The sequence below is a fragment of the Haliaeetus albicilla genome, chromosome 11, assembly GCF_947461875.1.
Source record: "Haliaeetus albicilla chromosome 11, bHalAlb1.1, whole genome shotgun sequence".
Lineage (NCBI taxonomy): Eukaryota > Metazoa > Chordata > Aves > Accipitriformes > Accipitridae > Haliaeetus > Haliaeetus albicilla.
This window is the reverse complement of record NC_091493.1, coordinates 31,879,278-31,895,895: the sequence shown is the minus strand read 5'-3', so window position 1 is coordinate 31,895,895 and position 16,618 is coordinate 31,879,278. Positions and strand designations below refer to the sequence as shown.

The 16,618-nt window shown below is 37.6% G+C and overlaps 1 protein-coding gene across 6 annotated transcripts in view; it reads left to right on the top strand.

Moving 5' to 3' along the window:
• The window catches only part of NRAP (nebulin related anchoring protein), a 53,202-nt gene that overhangs the window by 11,317 nt on the left and 25,267 nt on the right, over positions 1-16,618 (top strand). For all 6 annotated transcript variants that reach the window (XM_069796987.1, XM_069796988.1, XM_069796990.1 and 3 more), the window contains 12 exons: positions 648-752; positions 2,650-2,766; positions 4,518-4,622; positions 5,555-5,662; positions 6,369-6,473; positions 8,881-8,979; positions 9,500-9,604; positions 11,216-11,323; positions 12,142-12,243; positions 12,751-12,948; positions 13,172-13,276; positions 15,562-15,660. In XM_069796987.1, the coding sequence (XP_069653088.1) occupies positions 648-752; positions 2,650-2,766; positions 4,518-4,622; positions 5,555-5,662; positions 6,369-6,473; positions 8,881-8,979; positions 9,500-9,604; positions 11,216-11,323; positions 12,142-12,243; positions 12,751-12,948; positions 13,172-13,276; positions 15,562-15,660 (1,356 nt within the window). The remainder of the gene's footprint in view (positions 1-647; positions 753-2,649; positions 2,767-4,517; positions 4,623-5,554; positions 5,663-6,368; positions 6,474-8,880; positions 8,980-9,499; positions 9,605-11,215; positions 11,324-12,141; positions 12,244-12,750; positions 12,949-13,171; positions 13,277-15,561; positions 15,661-16,618) is intronic.

The following is a 16,618-nucleotide window of genomic DNA, read 5'->3' as shown; positions in this document are numbered from 1 at the left end:
AAGAGTATTAATTCCACAACAATTATTTTCTTATACCAAGCAAACGGAATTTTGTGATTTTGTTCCCTCAGGTATTTACCACTTTAATATCTAGGTATTTCTGCTTCATTAATGAATCCCTCTTCAAAATATATCACTGCACTAGAGAAATACTATTTTTGGTCAGTTATGGTGTAAGAAATGGCCACAGAGAGATCAAGAGACTTCTGTCACGTCACAGAGGAAGGCTGACCCTACATTAAACTTGGAAAGTTTAAGCAAATCTCCTGGCTGCCTACGCCATTAGATATTTTTATAGTTTTCCAGGGAAACACATATTGACAAAGAGAGGGACTAGCAGATATAATCTCTGTAAGAACTGAGGTGAGATTAGAAGGTTGTATATCATTGTATACTTGAATGCTATCTTGACTACAGCTAATTGCTACCTAAATTTCTCTTGCAATGCAACACAAATGATTTTACAGGCACAGTTAATTTAATGGGTGATTTTATTCTTACAGTTGGTAATTTTATTCTCTTTTTCATAAAACAAAATAAAATTAAGCAATGAACTTTCTTACTAACAAGGAATATGGGGCTTTGTGAAATCACCCATGGCCCCACCTGCTCATGTATGATGAGTAAACACTCTGAATTTTCTTCAGGATTATATGGATGAGTATGAAGAACGCAGAGGGAAAGGAAGCTTTCCTGCTATGATCACTCCAGCTTATCAAAATGCCAAGAAAGCAAATGAACTGGCAAGTGATGTAAGTATGAAACCTGAATCAATACAGTTCATAAACAATTAAAACCAGCAGTTTGTCAGAGCAGTGCCTGGGAGGAGAATGCTAAAATTACACTTGAGCAGTAAACAACAACGACATTTCACTGCATTGCTGGGAACTGGATGGCTCAGGGGATTAATAATATCCATTAATAGAAGGGGACACATCTCCAACTTGCATGAGGGAGGAGACGGATGTAGCAACTAATGGGGTTCCCTACTGTTAGGTTAACCCTCCTGGCAGATCTGCACCTGTATTATTAATGAAACCTTCAACTGCCTTAATCATCCTGTGGACTACTGTGGTATTCCCAGTAGTGAATAAATGGAGGATGAATGAGCTGAACTGGTTTTGATATTTTGATGTATCATGCCTCTAGCGCAAAGCAAGTCATATGGAGGAAAGGAAACCATAGAGTACGACACTGTCACTTCACAAGACTGAGCTTATTTCTAGGCTGGGGATTTTGTTTTGGGTAGTAAGCTAAAAAATCTGCAAAGAAAGTGGTGATGTGTGATTCTTGCATGCAGCCCGTTGATAAAAGAGCCTCAGTCCTATTTGAGGAGACCGTTTCTAGTAGTGACAAAAAATGGCTCAGGCTGTAGGTCATTACCATGTGGCTGCTGTGAAGGTTTCCTGTGACTGACAACCTTCGTAGTGTGGACACCTGTCCCTCATGGGGCTATATGAGCTGATGGGCTTAGTCTGTTTTCTGGGGAGCTAACAAATGGTTGAGTCTTTCAGCTTGTACTAGCCTGGACTAGACACTAGCAGTAAACTAGAGTGAAAGGATCAGTCATATTCTGTTACCTGAGCTTATGACTGAGAGAATATAAAAAACCTGAAACCTTCTGTGACCAGTACCTATTTGGATGACAAACTCAGTGATGCCCTGTTTAAACATGAAATATTGAACCTTCCCAGATGAAGACAGCAGTTTCATAGGTTTTAAGAATGCTAATGGTCAGTAGTTTACTTATTAATTTGTAATACCTGGAGCGAGGAGAAGGGTTGGTTCATGGCAGTAACATTTGCACGCGAGCACTTACCAAGCTGCTACATGTCTTTAAAGCCTGAGAAACTGCGTGCAGACTTAGAAAATAAAAACCCCAAACACTTTGTGCTGCAACACATTTAAAATAATTTCTTATTTTGTACATTATGAATCTGATTTTTGAAGCAGTAACGTAAGATGAAGAACATAAGCATCTCCTTGTATGCAAGAACTATAGAAATGTATTCCCAACAGGGTTTTTCCTGGACAAAGTTTGGAAAAAGGCCAATATAAGTATTAGCTCTCTTCACCCATCTGATCCCAATTTAAGTCAACAACCTCATGTCTAAATTAAATTAACAGTTCTCTTATTTCTGCCTTGATTTGGTAGAGAAATAGAATTCCCTTAAAAACATTGCAAGTGCAAAAAGATACAGCTTTTTTGAAAAGCTGGTTTCTGCAAAAGGAAAAGTTCACAGAGCACTTGATAACTATCTGTAATTCTCTGACTAGAAATCTAAAATTAAAGTACTGAGAATTAACTTCAGTAATAGAAGAGCACACAAGCTTCAACCAGTCACCAGCCAAGAATCTGCTAGTTATCTGTTCAAGCTCTGAACAACAACCAGTGCTGTTCAATCTATGTAAAAAATGGATTTTAAAAAAAGCTGTCTAGTGAAGTGGCTTGACTGGGATTGTTAGGGTTGTGATTTTATATATGGTTTATTTCAGGAACTAACAACTTGCATTGTTTCAACTTAGCAAGTTCTATTTGCTTATCAAAGCAACAACAGGAAAAACCTTATCCCAACTCATGAAGTCAGTCTAAATAGCAATGGTGGAAAGGTAGACATCTATTTTATAATCTTCCCTACTTCTTTTCAGATAAAATACAAGAAAGATCTTTCCAAGATGAAAGGTGCTGCTCACTTTCACTCCCTAATGGCTGAAGACAACTTAGTCCTTAAACAAGCCCAAAGTGTTAACAAGCTTGTCAGTGAGGTAAGGGGTTAAATCGATCTGTTAACAACTTTGAGAGGAGAGCAGCCCATACAAACATTTGTGTCTGGTGGGTAAGGACTACAGATATAAAAAGCTGTTGTTCTTATTGCCCCATATGTAACAAAAATACCTGTGTGTAGCACAGTAACTGGAGAGAAAGGTGCAAGAACAGATTTTCAGGTGCTGTTATCTGGCACTTCCAGTGATCTGCATGAAAGTATGGGAAATTAACCCCAGAAGATTAATTCTAATTCTGGCCACATGAAGAACAGAGATCTAAAAAAACCCCTGAATTGTGCTTTTAATGTGCAGTGAAGGTATAATCGTAAATGCTTTAGGATGACTTGGGTGTGTACCTTAGAGTGTTTCAAAGATGGGTTTACTGATAATTAAGAAATAACACCAACAGAGCCAAAATTTGTATCATTCTGTTAATTCAGGTTTCTGTTTTCTTCCATCATGTGAAAGACTGTGAGTTACTGATAATGCATTCTTCTTCTGCTTGGCAAGGGAATATTGCTGAGGAATTCTCAGTAGATTCTGAATTATTGATTTATTTATAGTGTCATATCAGCTATAAAGCTATTAATAAATGTGAGTTTCTAGAGCTTCCCCATGGCAGTTTAAAAACTTATACTCTTGAGATGTCAAAGTATAAAACCTTCAATAATGAAAAACCCCTGGAAGTAGGACTGGAAGGGGCCTCCTGGGCCATTGATTCCTGACTCCTGCTGTTTCGGCACAGTATCATGTAATCCTCTTCTTCTAATTTCTAGCCTACATTTATTCCTGTCCACTTTATTAATATTGTGTTTTGTGCCAACATTGCCCTTTAGTTTAAAAGTTTTTCTGCCTGCATGATTACCTTTCTGAGATGTTTACAAATGGATATAATTTTCTTCTCTCTGCCTTTGTTTTCCTAGACTAACCAAGCCAAATTCTTCTCATCTCTCACAGTCTTTCACTGCAGCTGTTCAGGCTGAGTACATGTTCCTTAAACAGGAATGACTGTAAGAGTACATAAGTTCTTGATGAGGTCTTGCTGGAACCTGGTATAAAGCACATGCACTTCCTAGTGCCTGCTCAAAAGTCTTTTGCTCCTGCATTGGACTGCATTTGCCCTTTTCATGGCTGTGTAACTTTGGCATCTTGCCATCTTTCTGTGGTCAGCCTACATATAAACAGTTTTCTCTTTCTTAGCCTCTCCAGGTGATGGCTGAAATTTTTATGGCTACTCCCTATGTATATTAACCTCTACATTGTTGAATTTAGTCCCATTTCTATTACCCCTTTTAATATCACCCTCAACATTCCTACTTCAGAGCAAAGGTACTTAATGAGAATATTAAACCAGTTCTGTATTTAAACTTCCTCTGAGGAATTCTGTTAGTAAACTTCCCTGTGTTCAATCCTTCCTGTTGAAAAATACCCATTGCTTTCTCTGCTTTCATTTGCTCCACACTCACCTCAAAATTCCTGCATAGGTCCTTGTTTTTGTTAATAATTTTCCTTATGGCACTGTCTCATACACTTTGCTAAGGTCCCAATGGATGAAGTTGATTGCATTTCTTTTGTCTATAAAATGAGAAGTGAGTATATGAAAATCACCTTCTTATTAATTTTCTTCATATGCCGTCTGATGAAATTCATGTATCAAAATCTCTGAATAGTGGGTCTGGCTAATAAAAAGTGTGTGAAGGAACTTGATATGGTTTTACCATATCTTTCCCTTGTGCATTTTTGTCACTAAGGTGGAGTATAAGAAGGATCTCGAAAACAACAAAGGCTACAGCATGAACTACTGTGATACTCCACAATTCAAGAACGTGAGCAAGATCTCAAAATTCACCAGTGATGTAAGTTTTCAGTACCTCGTGTGTGGCTTGCTTAACCCAGTAGCTGCTGGAATCGCAAGTCACCTGTGTGTGTGTTTCAGATAAGCCTGCGCTGGGAATTTGATAACTGATTTTAACCCATGCCTGTACAGCACCTATCCTAGTCTGTCCTGATGGATAACTGGGGCTCATTTTATATAGGATTATGAAAACAACTATTATGATATATGGAAGAGAGGTTGTTTACAATGGACTGCTAATCTAGACAAGTAGCTGTCAATTGTTAGCATTATCTATCATAATTATTACTTATTTCATTGTGTAGGTCCATTTCCTGACTGGAAATGTAGGCAGAAGATACTTTACCAGAGTTCATGCGAGAGGAACATGTTTGCTGTGGGAAAGTAATCAATATTAATAATTACATGGCTTGTATCTCATGATACTGAAGTATAATGTTGCTTGCTACCATTCTCTGAAATCCAGGAGGAATAAATATTTTGCCATACAGATGAGATGGTAGAGTGATTAATTTATCTTGTTGTCAAATTCCCTATTCTGGGCTTGGTAAAAGCTGCACCAAAATGGTCCAGTTTTGGTACATGATAATCTGTTCATTTGTTGATGTACAAATAGTGCTTCCCTGCAACTTTGTTCTAATATTTATTTCTGATGAAATAATAAGCAGCAATGGAAGGTGGAAGTATCTCCTTTATGTGGCATCCAGGTGATCTGAAGAATACATAAATGACATCTTGTAAAATAGGAAACTCATATAGGGTTTTAGTTTTTATTTTTTAAAGTACAAAGGTTGTTCTGAACTCGTGAGTTTCTGTAGTGGTGCAACACTAGTAGACCACAGCTGTAGTAATTTGTCCCACTGCTGTAATATATGGAAACTCATAGAAAAACTAAATATATTTTCTGAGAGTATTTTTGCTTTTTTTGTACAGCTAAAATACAAAGAAACCTACCAGAACCAGATGAAAGGTCATTATGTAGGTATCGGCATGGACAAGCGAATGCTACATGCCATGAAAGTTGGCAGTTTGGCAAGCAATGTAAGTCTTTTTTAATCACACTTATATGGTTGTTGCTTTCCCATCTTTAAGTTTTTCCAGAATTAAGTTGATAGAAAACTTTAGATCATATTGTACTGGAGATCTGAAGGATAGATATGTTGAGAAGGGGGGAAATTCTGGAAACCCTTTTGTACTGATTTATAGCTCACTGTGTGGAAGAAGTTAAAATAAGCAAATTCAGTGATCTGGCAACATACTGAGCTCTTTCAGTTTTCTTTGACATCAGTAGGATGCTGAAGGTTGCTTGCCTTGACCCTCAGGGTCAGACCTTTGCTGAAAAAACAGCCTTTAATGAAGATTTCTGGATTCCAATTTAATTTACTGGGTTAGTCAAGAAGCTATTTCATTACATACCATTCCTTCAAGTACATTATTTACAAATCTGTAAGAAGCTTGAGAACTAAGCAGAAAGATAAAAGAGATGTGTCATAGGTGGAAGTTAACTTAATGCTCCCACTGTTGGCATTGGATTAATTGAGGAGCTGAAAAAGAATCAATTAGTGGCTAAACTATGCAAATAATTTCATTTTCTTTGTCACTCATGACATTGAACTTACTTTGTTTCCTGCATTTAATATTAATATTATTGTTTCTCCTTTCCTCTTGACTGATAATTATTCAAACAAATGACAGCTTAAAAAAAACAGATGTGTTTTTTTTTTTTTTTGTTCTCCCTGTGTTTCAGATAGCCTATAAATCTGATTACAAACATGACGGTGTTGACTACAATTACCCAGCTACTCTCACTCCTTCATATCAGACAACAAGGAAGTTGGTCCCTTTGAAAGATGTAAATAATTTTATGGTTTTTTTTTCTCCTATGAATTGCATGGCTTATCATCTCTCTGTAGGCGAGATTGTGATAGATTGCATGTGTGAAATGATGATTTAATCATGGGAGCAAACAGCTAGTGATAACAAAGTTAAAGGAAAAAAGTGCAGGGAGTCAAGAGGGCTCAGAGGAATAGAAAGTGCTGCCACCTCCTGTCATTGGCTTCAGTTCAGCACAGATTGTACAGTGGTGTGAAATGAATGAGTTCTGCCCTATCCCTGGTCTGTGTTGCAAAACGCCTCACCATCCTGGGCAGCTTCAACAGCAGCATCAAGCTCTGAAAGGACAGGGAGACTTAAGTAGGCTTCTCATCATCTGTGAATTCCCTGAAGGTGGGTGTTCCCCTTTGAAGGGGAACTAATTGGTCACATAACTTTTCTTATGCCTGTGGTCCGTGCGAGAGGTGCCCTCTGTGCTTGGGGTTGAGTTACTGATGGAACAATGTGAAGAAATTTGTGTACTGCTGTAGCTATATGTGCTCTACAGATAAATGCAGGACGTCAGACTGCAGAGGATACCATGCTTTCACCTCTCACAAGCATTAAAGGCTGAGATGATCTCATCTGCCATTGGGAACTTAACCTGTGCCTTAGTTAGGAGCACAGCATTACTTACAAAATCAAAAGGAAGAGAGCAGCACCTCTGCAGGGCATTTCTGACTATGTAAGATGTGTATAAGCTGTCGTTCCATTGAAATTGCAAGAAACCAGGGGCAAGATGCCTTAGAGAGGCCATTAACGTTATATGAGATTTATCTGGGCCTAAATACCTCTTCCAAGAAAAAGATGGTAGCATGAAGAGGTAGAATTGAGAACCCTGAAGTTTTTGAGGAAGTACTTGATATACTTCAACTGTAAGATGCACTATTGCCTCTTCAGCAGTAATTTCAGCTTTGTCTTTGAAAAAGATTAGAAAAGTAAAGTTCAGTGTTTGATTGCTTAGTGTGTGAGAGAGCTTCGAGTGTGTGTAAGAACTCTTAAAGAGGTCAAAGTCAGCATGAATTCGTGTCCAAAGTGTAAAAATTAGTTCTACCCACTCTAAATATTTCAGCACTACTTGGGGCTCTACAATTCATAGTCAGCATCTGGGTTTGGAGCACGTAAATCAATTGGCCACAGAGACTCAGTTGCACTAGTTATGATCACCATCTGGTACTTTGAAACAGTCCCAGGACTCGTCTGCTCACCGATAACCAACATGCTTACTTTGACCTCTAAGAATAGAACTCTCTCACACACTAAGTAATCACAAGTAGCAATAAATACACAGTTTCAGTTAAAAAGAAATGATCCCGTTCGGTGGAATTAAAATTCTTTCTGTCTCTGTAAAGAAACAAATGAACTGCTTTAAGTACCTTGATCACTTGGACCTGTGAGATAATTCAGGCTTTTTTTCCTAGTTTTTGTCCTTATGGCAGAAAGAACAAGTTTACATGAGGGTACCTGAGATAAGAAGGTTTGCATTAAAATAGTGGCAGTAACTCAAAGTCTCTAGAAATATATTCCACTTTACTGGAAAAAAGTTTTCTTAAGAAACTAGTTTTAAGTGATGTGATTTGCAATGTTTGCAAAGTGGTGATTAACTACAGTGAATATTAATTAAGGCCTACAGAGAATAATAATTGCGTCCGGCAGTGTAGCACTGAGTCCTTTGGCAGCAACAGGTTTGAAAGAAAGCTTCTCTTTGATTTTTTTATCTTGCATAATTTGGGGATTTAATATATTTATTTTATAGCTTATTATTGCTGCTACCATATTAATGTGTTAACAATTTAGTAGGCTCCAATCCTATCAATGGCTGACATTAAAATGACCTTTTTTGTACCATAAATATGTATTTTTCTTCTCTCATCATCCACACAAAACTCTTGCCACACAGGGAAATTCTGTGATTATTATATTAAAAGTCAGTAAAGACAAAGTGTAAGACAGTTCATTTACTCTGCACAGCATTACACTGGACAGAACTCTTAGTAGGCAGTTACAATGTTCCATTATAAAGATAGTCTGACAAAGATAAAAGTAGTCTAAGTGATGGTTAAGAATATCAGTTTTATAGGAATGCTTTGGGGGACCAGCTGAAACTGCATCTTTTTTAAGAATTTGTGGTTTTGAGGTGGAGGGCTTATAAATGAAGTTCATTTTCAAAGTGGAATAAAAACTGTGACCTCAAACTAGGAAATTTTCAGAGCATTAACTCAGATCTCATCCAACAGATCCTGGCATTTTTCCTCACCTCAGTTTATTATGGTTTAAGTAATGATTTATCCAGAGCATTAGCTAACAAAACTTTGTCTACTTAATCTCTCTTTTTCCAGTCTGAACATTTCTTCCTTTATTAAATCTTTTATTTTATCTTAAATTAGGTAAACTACAGGCAAAGTATAGACAAGCTGAAGTACAGCTCTGTTGCCAGCACTCCACAAATTGCTCAAGCCAAAATAAATGCACAGCAGCTCAGTGATGTAAGTTCTGTCACCATTAACCATCATTGTTTATTAGAATTATGAGATAATTTTATTTCATAGCATTTGTAGCACTTAAGTGTTTTTATTCTTGATAGTTCATCAGCAGATTTACAACCAAAACAAGAATACTAATGGAATGAAATCACTTCCAAAAATGTGCCAAGCAGACTAGTAGATCTAATATCTTCCTCCATTTTTAAGATTTGTATTAGTGTGCTTTGTTAGGGATTTAACTTCTGTGTATTTATTAATGCATGCTTTTTAATAATATATTTTCTACTTATAGATAAACAGTAGCTATTCTGTTTATAGAATAATTATTCTACTTCCTAGTACCTAGGTAAAAGTTATAATTGCTTTATTGCCCTCATATTTATGTCAGCCATACCTATAAGTGTATCTATAACATATGGCACTAATAGCCTGAAATTCAACAGCAGTCAATCAGTGTAATGGTCATAATTTTAGTGAGTTAAAAATAACTGAGTTTGTTGTTGACTTTTTCAATATATGGCAGTTGAACTACCGAGCCCAGTACGAGAAGACAAAAACAAATTACACTCTACCTCAGGACGTACCTCAGTTAGTCAAGGCAAAAGCCAATGCTGAGTTATACAGTGAGGTAAGCCAAGCGATGTGGAAATATTGGTATTCATGATGCTGTTAATAGACAGAAATAAATGTAAAGATGATGATGCTGTCTCTGGAAGCAGTTGATGTTTATCATTGGTCTTTACTAAACAGAATGAAATATGGTAACCAGAATAGGTAGGGATACAATCTTAAGTACAGTGAAACTGATAGACTTTTTTTTCAAGACCTTTTCAGATGATTTGAATTTGTTCAGTAAATCAGTGTTCACTTCAGAAAATTAACTGCTTCTGAGATGGTATTTTTATGGAGAACCAACATTTGCACAGTTCTAATAACTCAAAGCCCACTGAAGTCAATGGAAAGAAACACAGTGACTTCAGTGAATTTGGATCAAGCCCACTGTTGCTGCCATTCATAATTCATGACAATATGTAGTGATTTACTTAGAGACCTGGGTGTTGAAGTCAAGTACTTGCAGGGAAAGTTTAACCTCTATTTAATTTTTAAAGTATTTTTCAGGCCTCCATTGTTGTAGATAGTTTTGGAGGGAAAAAAGCCCAACAAGACAAATAAAGGCAAAACCAGAAAAAAACTCCAGACTTATTACCGGTGTGACTGTTATTTTTGAACCAGTTTCATAATTTTTCATGGTTGTGAGTTGGCATTACTGCAAGTTTTTCCTGGCCTATTCATACCTTGTGTTCTTCCCCAAAGTTTTATTTGAGTTGCATTGGTGGAGTGTTGTGGAGCAGCACTCTTTGTGGCTATAATGTGTTGGGATGCATGCTCATTGTTAGATACTAGGAAAATATAACCATGCAAAAAGACAAATCCAGAGATCAGGGCTTCCTGGATACTTCATTAGGTGCATGCATAGTATGCATGAAGGCATACTTGATCCTGCTCTAATAGAATTTCAAGTAGAACCTTGAAAAAGAGCTTAAACAACTAGTACTTTAACTTCCATTAACTTTCAGAAGTTAAGCATGTGATTCTCATGCATTTCATCTACATTTGTGATATGGTGTACCTCATGAGTGTGTTTCTGAAGCAAATGGGATTATAAGGGTTTCTTCACTGAGCTTTGCTTCACATTGTGGGGTGGTCTCAGCGCACATGAGCTGGATTCCTTTTGAATGCAGCCAAACCGAAAGATGCTCTCCAGGAGCTCACATAAAGAACTGAAGCTACAAATAGGCATTCAGTGCATGTGACCTGACTAGCTCTAGTTTGGGGGTGGGGGGAAAGAAAAATCCTGAAATGAGTAGTGTGATGTCTGATTCTGAGCACCAGCTGTTCTGCCTATAGATCAGTTCCTGTTGATCTACACTATTTGTGTATGTAGACATAACCACAGGCACTTTTGAAGAACCTTCCCTCCTTCATGCCTGTTTGAAATTGAGAGCTATTGGTGCATGTTCTGGGATTTAAAGTGCCTGTAAACTCCAAGAATAAGATTCTTGACTCAATCCTGGCCAATTAATTAGCTCAAAATGATAATGAACTCTGACTTAAGAAGGTTCCAATTTGTGGACTGAGCATATTTGTACTTCTGTTTTGCTCTTAGTAATTTTCATGTTCATTTGAAGATCTTGTGTGTTCATGGGTTAGCAACATGTTGCTGTCTTTCCTTTCTCAGATTAAGTACAAAGAAGGCTGGGAGAAGAGTAAGGGCCGGGGCTTTGAAATGAAACTTGATTCTCTGCCTTTACTTGCTGCCAAAGCTTCAAGGGATCTTGCCAGTGATGTATGTTATATTTAATTACCTAGGAATTATTCTTCACATAAGTTGCTATAGCACAGGGCAATAAAGCTTAGCTCACTTCATCTAGATTTTTAAGTACTGCATTTGGCTGTCCATCTTTCTCAATGGCTGATGAACAGTTGGAAACTTTCTCAGACTCTGCTATGAAATTTCACTCTCTGAAAATTATTTTTTTAAATACAAGTGTACAGAAGGAAACAAAATTTGCAAAATAATCCCTTAGTAAAATTCAGTGGTTTGAATTGTTTAGAGCCTCAAAAATACTGCTATCATCCACTGCAAAAGGAATGCATATTTCTTTAGTCTGCTTCTTTAACATAAACACATGTATATAAAAAAATTTCCAAACAAACTCCTAAGCAGCTTATCTCATGATTCTTAACCTGTGGAGAGGCAGAAAAAGAAGAAACTTTTCCTGCAGCTGGAAAGTGTTCAGCAATGATGGTGATTCTGAAATCCCACCTCATTAAGAAAATAAAATCTTGAATTCCTTGTTTGGTTTTTACATGATTGTTTTCTTATCTTTTGCTTTAAGAATCAGATAATGTAGCTAATCAGAAGACTTTAAATTTATAAGCATATCCACCTCAGAGGAGTGAGCCTTAAAGAATTAGGTTAATGACAACATAAATGAGACCAACCTTGTACCTCTGAGAAAATCTGGGAAATCTGAAGTGACAAAGTGACAATCAGACTAAGCCCTTGTAAATTTTAACCATCCAAATGCCAGTGGAGAACATATTGCTTATGTGTTGGGTAATTGGAAATGTTCTTTGGCTTAAACTATATTTTTTTCACAGATTAAATATAAAGAAGAATATGAAAAAACAAAAGGAAAAGCAATTGGAACCAAAGATTCAAGACTTTTGCACTCTCTGCAGGTGGCCAAGATGAGTAGTGAGGTAAATTATTTATTTCTTTTACTCAGAAGGTGTTTTTCATAATTATAAATCTTTCAGCAACGATATGCAATCTACCACTGTTACTGCTTTCACTATAAGAAATTCTTGGAAGCATTTAACAAAAATTTGTTTCCTTCCTCCATCTGTTAATCTGCAATGATTGCACAGTATTTTTGTTCTCATAGGGACTTTTGGGTTGATGGTGTCCTTATTTTGGGGCAGGAAAATAAAATCCTATTAAAACCCCAGTATAAACACTTCTACATAAAACTTTCAAGCAGATAAAGGTATGTTTAAAAGTAAGATGTACTGTAATAGAGAAGATGTCTCCAGAGTCGATAAAATTCATCCTGCCATCTGTTTTGTGGATCTCTCATAGGACCTGATTGCTACATGTGTTTTTTGCCTAAGCTGCATAAGGACCTAAACAAGAGTGGAGATTTAAGATGGCTTTGGCTTTGCAATACACTAGTACAGACAACTTATTTTAATTCCTTCTATTTCTAGATTGCCTACAAAAAAGATTTTGAGGAGAGTAAGAGCCATTTCCATCTGCCTATGGATATGATAAACCTGAGACATGCTAAGAAGGCCCAGGCACTTGCTAGTGACTTAGATTATAGAAAGAGACTGCATGAATACACAGTGGTTCCAGAAGATATGAAGACCAAATGGGCAAAGAAGGCCTATGGTCTCCAGAGTGATGTAAGATGATGTATACTCAGCTTAAGTGTTACAAGCAGTATGAGTGTTTATAACCTTTTTCAGTTTGACATTAATTCTCATTTCATATGGACGCTGTTTGATTTGCACTATGCCTTTTTAAAATGCCTTTGCAATGTCTTTGAAACGGGAAAGGGTGCACAAGTTCACATGCAAACATTGTACCTGTGTTCCCCATATCAATAAATGTCATTTTCCTCTACAGCTTCGATATAGAGCAGATTTGATGTGGATGAAAGGCGCTGGGTGTATCACAGAAGGAAGTCTTAATATACAACAAGCCAAAAAGGCAGGAGATTTGGTCAGTGAGGTAAGCAAAGTGCTCAGGCTTCTGTCTGTTGTTTATTCAAAGGTTAATTATGTGGAATAGGTAAGGAATTCCTAATATGGAAAATCTGAGAAATGGAGGAACTGATGGACATCGTTTAGTTATTCTACAGTTTAGGAGATCCTGGGTTAGAGGTTAAAAATATGTTTTCCCATTATATGATTATTGTGTCAAGTTTGTGAGGCACAAGTCCCCATAATTGTGCTTCCACCTCTTTTCATTCACCTGCCCATTTTGCAGAGCGGCATTGAAAGGAATTAGAATTTCCTGTGGTACATGCTACATGAAGTGCATAGAGTTTTAAGGAACAGTGTTGAAAAATTAAATATTTGTTAACCGTGTTTGGAAATTTCCTTGCTCTTTGGGAAATAAGGGCTGTGGCTTTACTGGCAGCTTCAGCTTGTGCTGCTTTTCATTTCTTTCGCTTGATTAATTCATGGTTTTGCACTGCCATTAACCTTATGGAAGGACACGTCCTCAGCTGCTTGGCTATGGTTGAGTTGTCTCACCAGTGCTAGGAAAACTAGAGGACAGATAGAAGAATAAATTAGGGGAAGTTTGACAAGAAGGATAAAATCCAACTTAGTGCTGGAGGAAGGAATAGAAGCCAGTTAGTTACTGGAGATCACACTCTCTGATACCTTGGGTCTCTGACATCCTCTCCCTACTCCTGCAAGGGGAAAAAATACATCTTAGAAACAAAAGAAGAGCAGCTACTCTCAGATCTGGTGTCTTGCTAGGGATAGACTGACATCTGCTGCTGTGGTGTGCTGTAGTAATAATCACTTCCACAAATATTTAATCCATAATGATCTGCCTTTTCATTCCAGTGCTGTGTAAGTCCAAGAGATGGCTGACAGTCACTTAAGCTGGAGACTGGTGGATATTATTTTAGAGATCTCTATTGCCATACAGAGCCTGGCATTTTGTCATTTCTTTGCAGAATGTCACTACATTGTGTTCCATGCAATGTGACAAAACATACTGGTTTTAATCTGCCTCCCTCCCTTCCAGGTTCCTAAAATAAAGCCATGAGTGCCTCTTTGAAGTGTTGCATGCTTTTTTAACTTGTATTTTGTGTTCCCCTAGCAGAGACACAGTGTAAACTGATCTGTTCACCCATCAGTTCAAACAGAAGGATTTCCCTCCTGAAATGCCAGACAATGAAAAAATGCTTTTACACCCTTCCTAGGTGGAATACCCCACTTCATTCATGGTTGAACTGTTAGAATAAGAATTCAACTAAAGTATACAAGAGGTGTTTGCTTGGTCTCCCCTATCATACTGTGGTCTTGAAACAGGGTGCTGCATTTCCTTGTAGTGTCTCAAAGATAGAAAGACGTGCTTAGCTTGCTCTCAAATGAGTGATGCAAAAGGCTGAGGCAGAGACATTGATTCAAAACAGGCCTGATCCGAAGCCCAATGAAGTCAGTGGAAGTTTTCCATTCACTTTGGTGTGTTTCAGATGTAAAACAAAAAGTAAGATGGAATAAAAGTAAGGGCAGTCTTATTTATCAAACTAGAAACTTTAGTCTATGCAAATTTGTCCATTCAAATAGATTTTATGTAAGTACTGGTACCAGAGGATGAATGAAGTACGATGTTTTCTCCTACATCCAAGACTTGAGCCTTGTGGAGGCCTCTTATAGCTATTGCTCCCAGGAAGGCTTGACTGCAATGTCTACACTGAGCTCTGCTTTGAAAAGAACTGGGAGATGGTGGGGAAGGTTTTGAATTTAAGTTACTTTCAGGAGCCTGAAATTGCCTGTTCTAATTTGATAGTTTAGAAATATCTTAATAATTTACAAATATCTCAGTAACATATGTTCAGTGATTTGAACAACACATGCATATGCTTGAGAAAGCTCATGTAAGAAAATGAGATAGTAATATTGACTGCCTAGTTTATGAGGTCTCTTGGGTCCTGACTTGATTCATAGCTGGTTTGTGAAGGACACTCATTGGTTGGTGTGCAACCTAGATCTTGTAAGATATGTAGCTAGTACATCTGGCACAAAAGAGTATCCATGCTTGCAGTGTCAGCAACAATGCGTTTGGCATACCCTTGCACTACCCTCCTTGCCTTGAAAATACTAGCACTGGGTAGTATTTGGAAGCTTATTTTGTTGATACCTGTGCTAAAACTGTCTTGGGAATTACAGGAGACTTTTGGCTCTATCAGTCATGTATTTTTGAAAGCACTACATTTTTGGGGGGAAGGTAAATATTGTAGAAACTTTTGTGTAACCTGCTTTAATTTGATGTAGAAAAAGTACAGACAGAAGGCTGATGCTCTGAAGTTCACCAGTGTGGCTGACAGTTCTCAGATCAAGCATGCCAAGAAAAGCCAGGAACTGCAAAGTGATGTGAGTCCTTGACTGAATTTGTCTCTTTGCAAGTAGCTTACTCATAATGTGACAACTCCTTAGATATGTACACTGGGGAGTGGGGTGGGTGATGGAAGAGAACCCAGTCATGAAACCTTTCAATGTATGAAATTTATTGAGATTTATTTCTAAGGGTTTTTATTTGTTTATTTGATGAATTCTCTGATTGAATTCTCTGTACTAGAACAACAACAACAAAAATCAAACCCCAATGGGAATGGAAATAGACAAGTGAGGCTTCTTATAAATGAAGTCAAAGGCTGGGTGGGTGGGGGGATGCCTCTACAAGACAGTCTTGGTGACAATCTTGTGGGTGGTGCAGGCTGGATTCAAGTATGGCTGAAATGCGTTCATGAGAGGATACCTGAGTATTCCTGAGACATTAATGTCATCTGCATGAAAATTGGTTATCCATGAGGTAGTAAAAGTGGAGGAAGGAAGCTGGAGGGAAAACACAGTATTTCCCAGCTGATCCTCAGGCAGTCCTTCAAAGCTAGTTAGGTGTTAGCACAGGGACTGATATACATCCATCCCAGGTTCTGTGTTTCTCTCCACTGAGGGCCTTGTCATACTACTTAAAGCTGTATCAGCCTTGTTAGGTCACATGTTCTTCAGCTATTGCCATTGAAGTACTTAACCTTTACTTACTTTACTAAAAGACTTTACTTTTTGATTCTATGATTTGGTAAAATGCTAAATTGGCATATTTTCCTAAACTGGGTGACTTCAGAATGCTCCCTATTTTTGTTGGGGCTGGGCGACCCTGTCAGATAGAATAGACTAGAATAGACTATTTCAGCTGGAAGGGACCTACAATCGTCATCTAGTCCAACTGCCTGACCTCTTCAGGGCTGAGATGGTACTTAGAACTCCTTGGCAGGACTTAGCTGACAGCAACTCACTTTTAAGTTTTCAAAAGAAGGGGAACCTGTTGTTA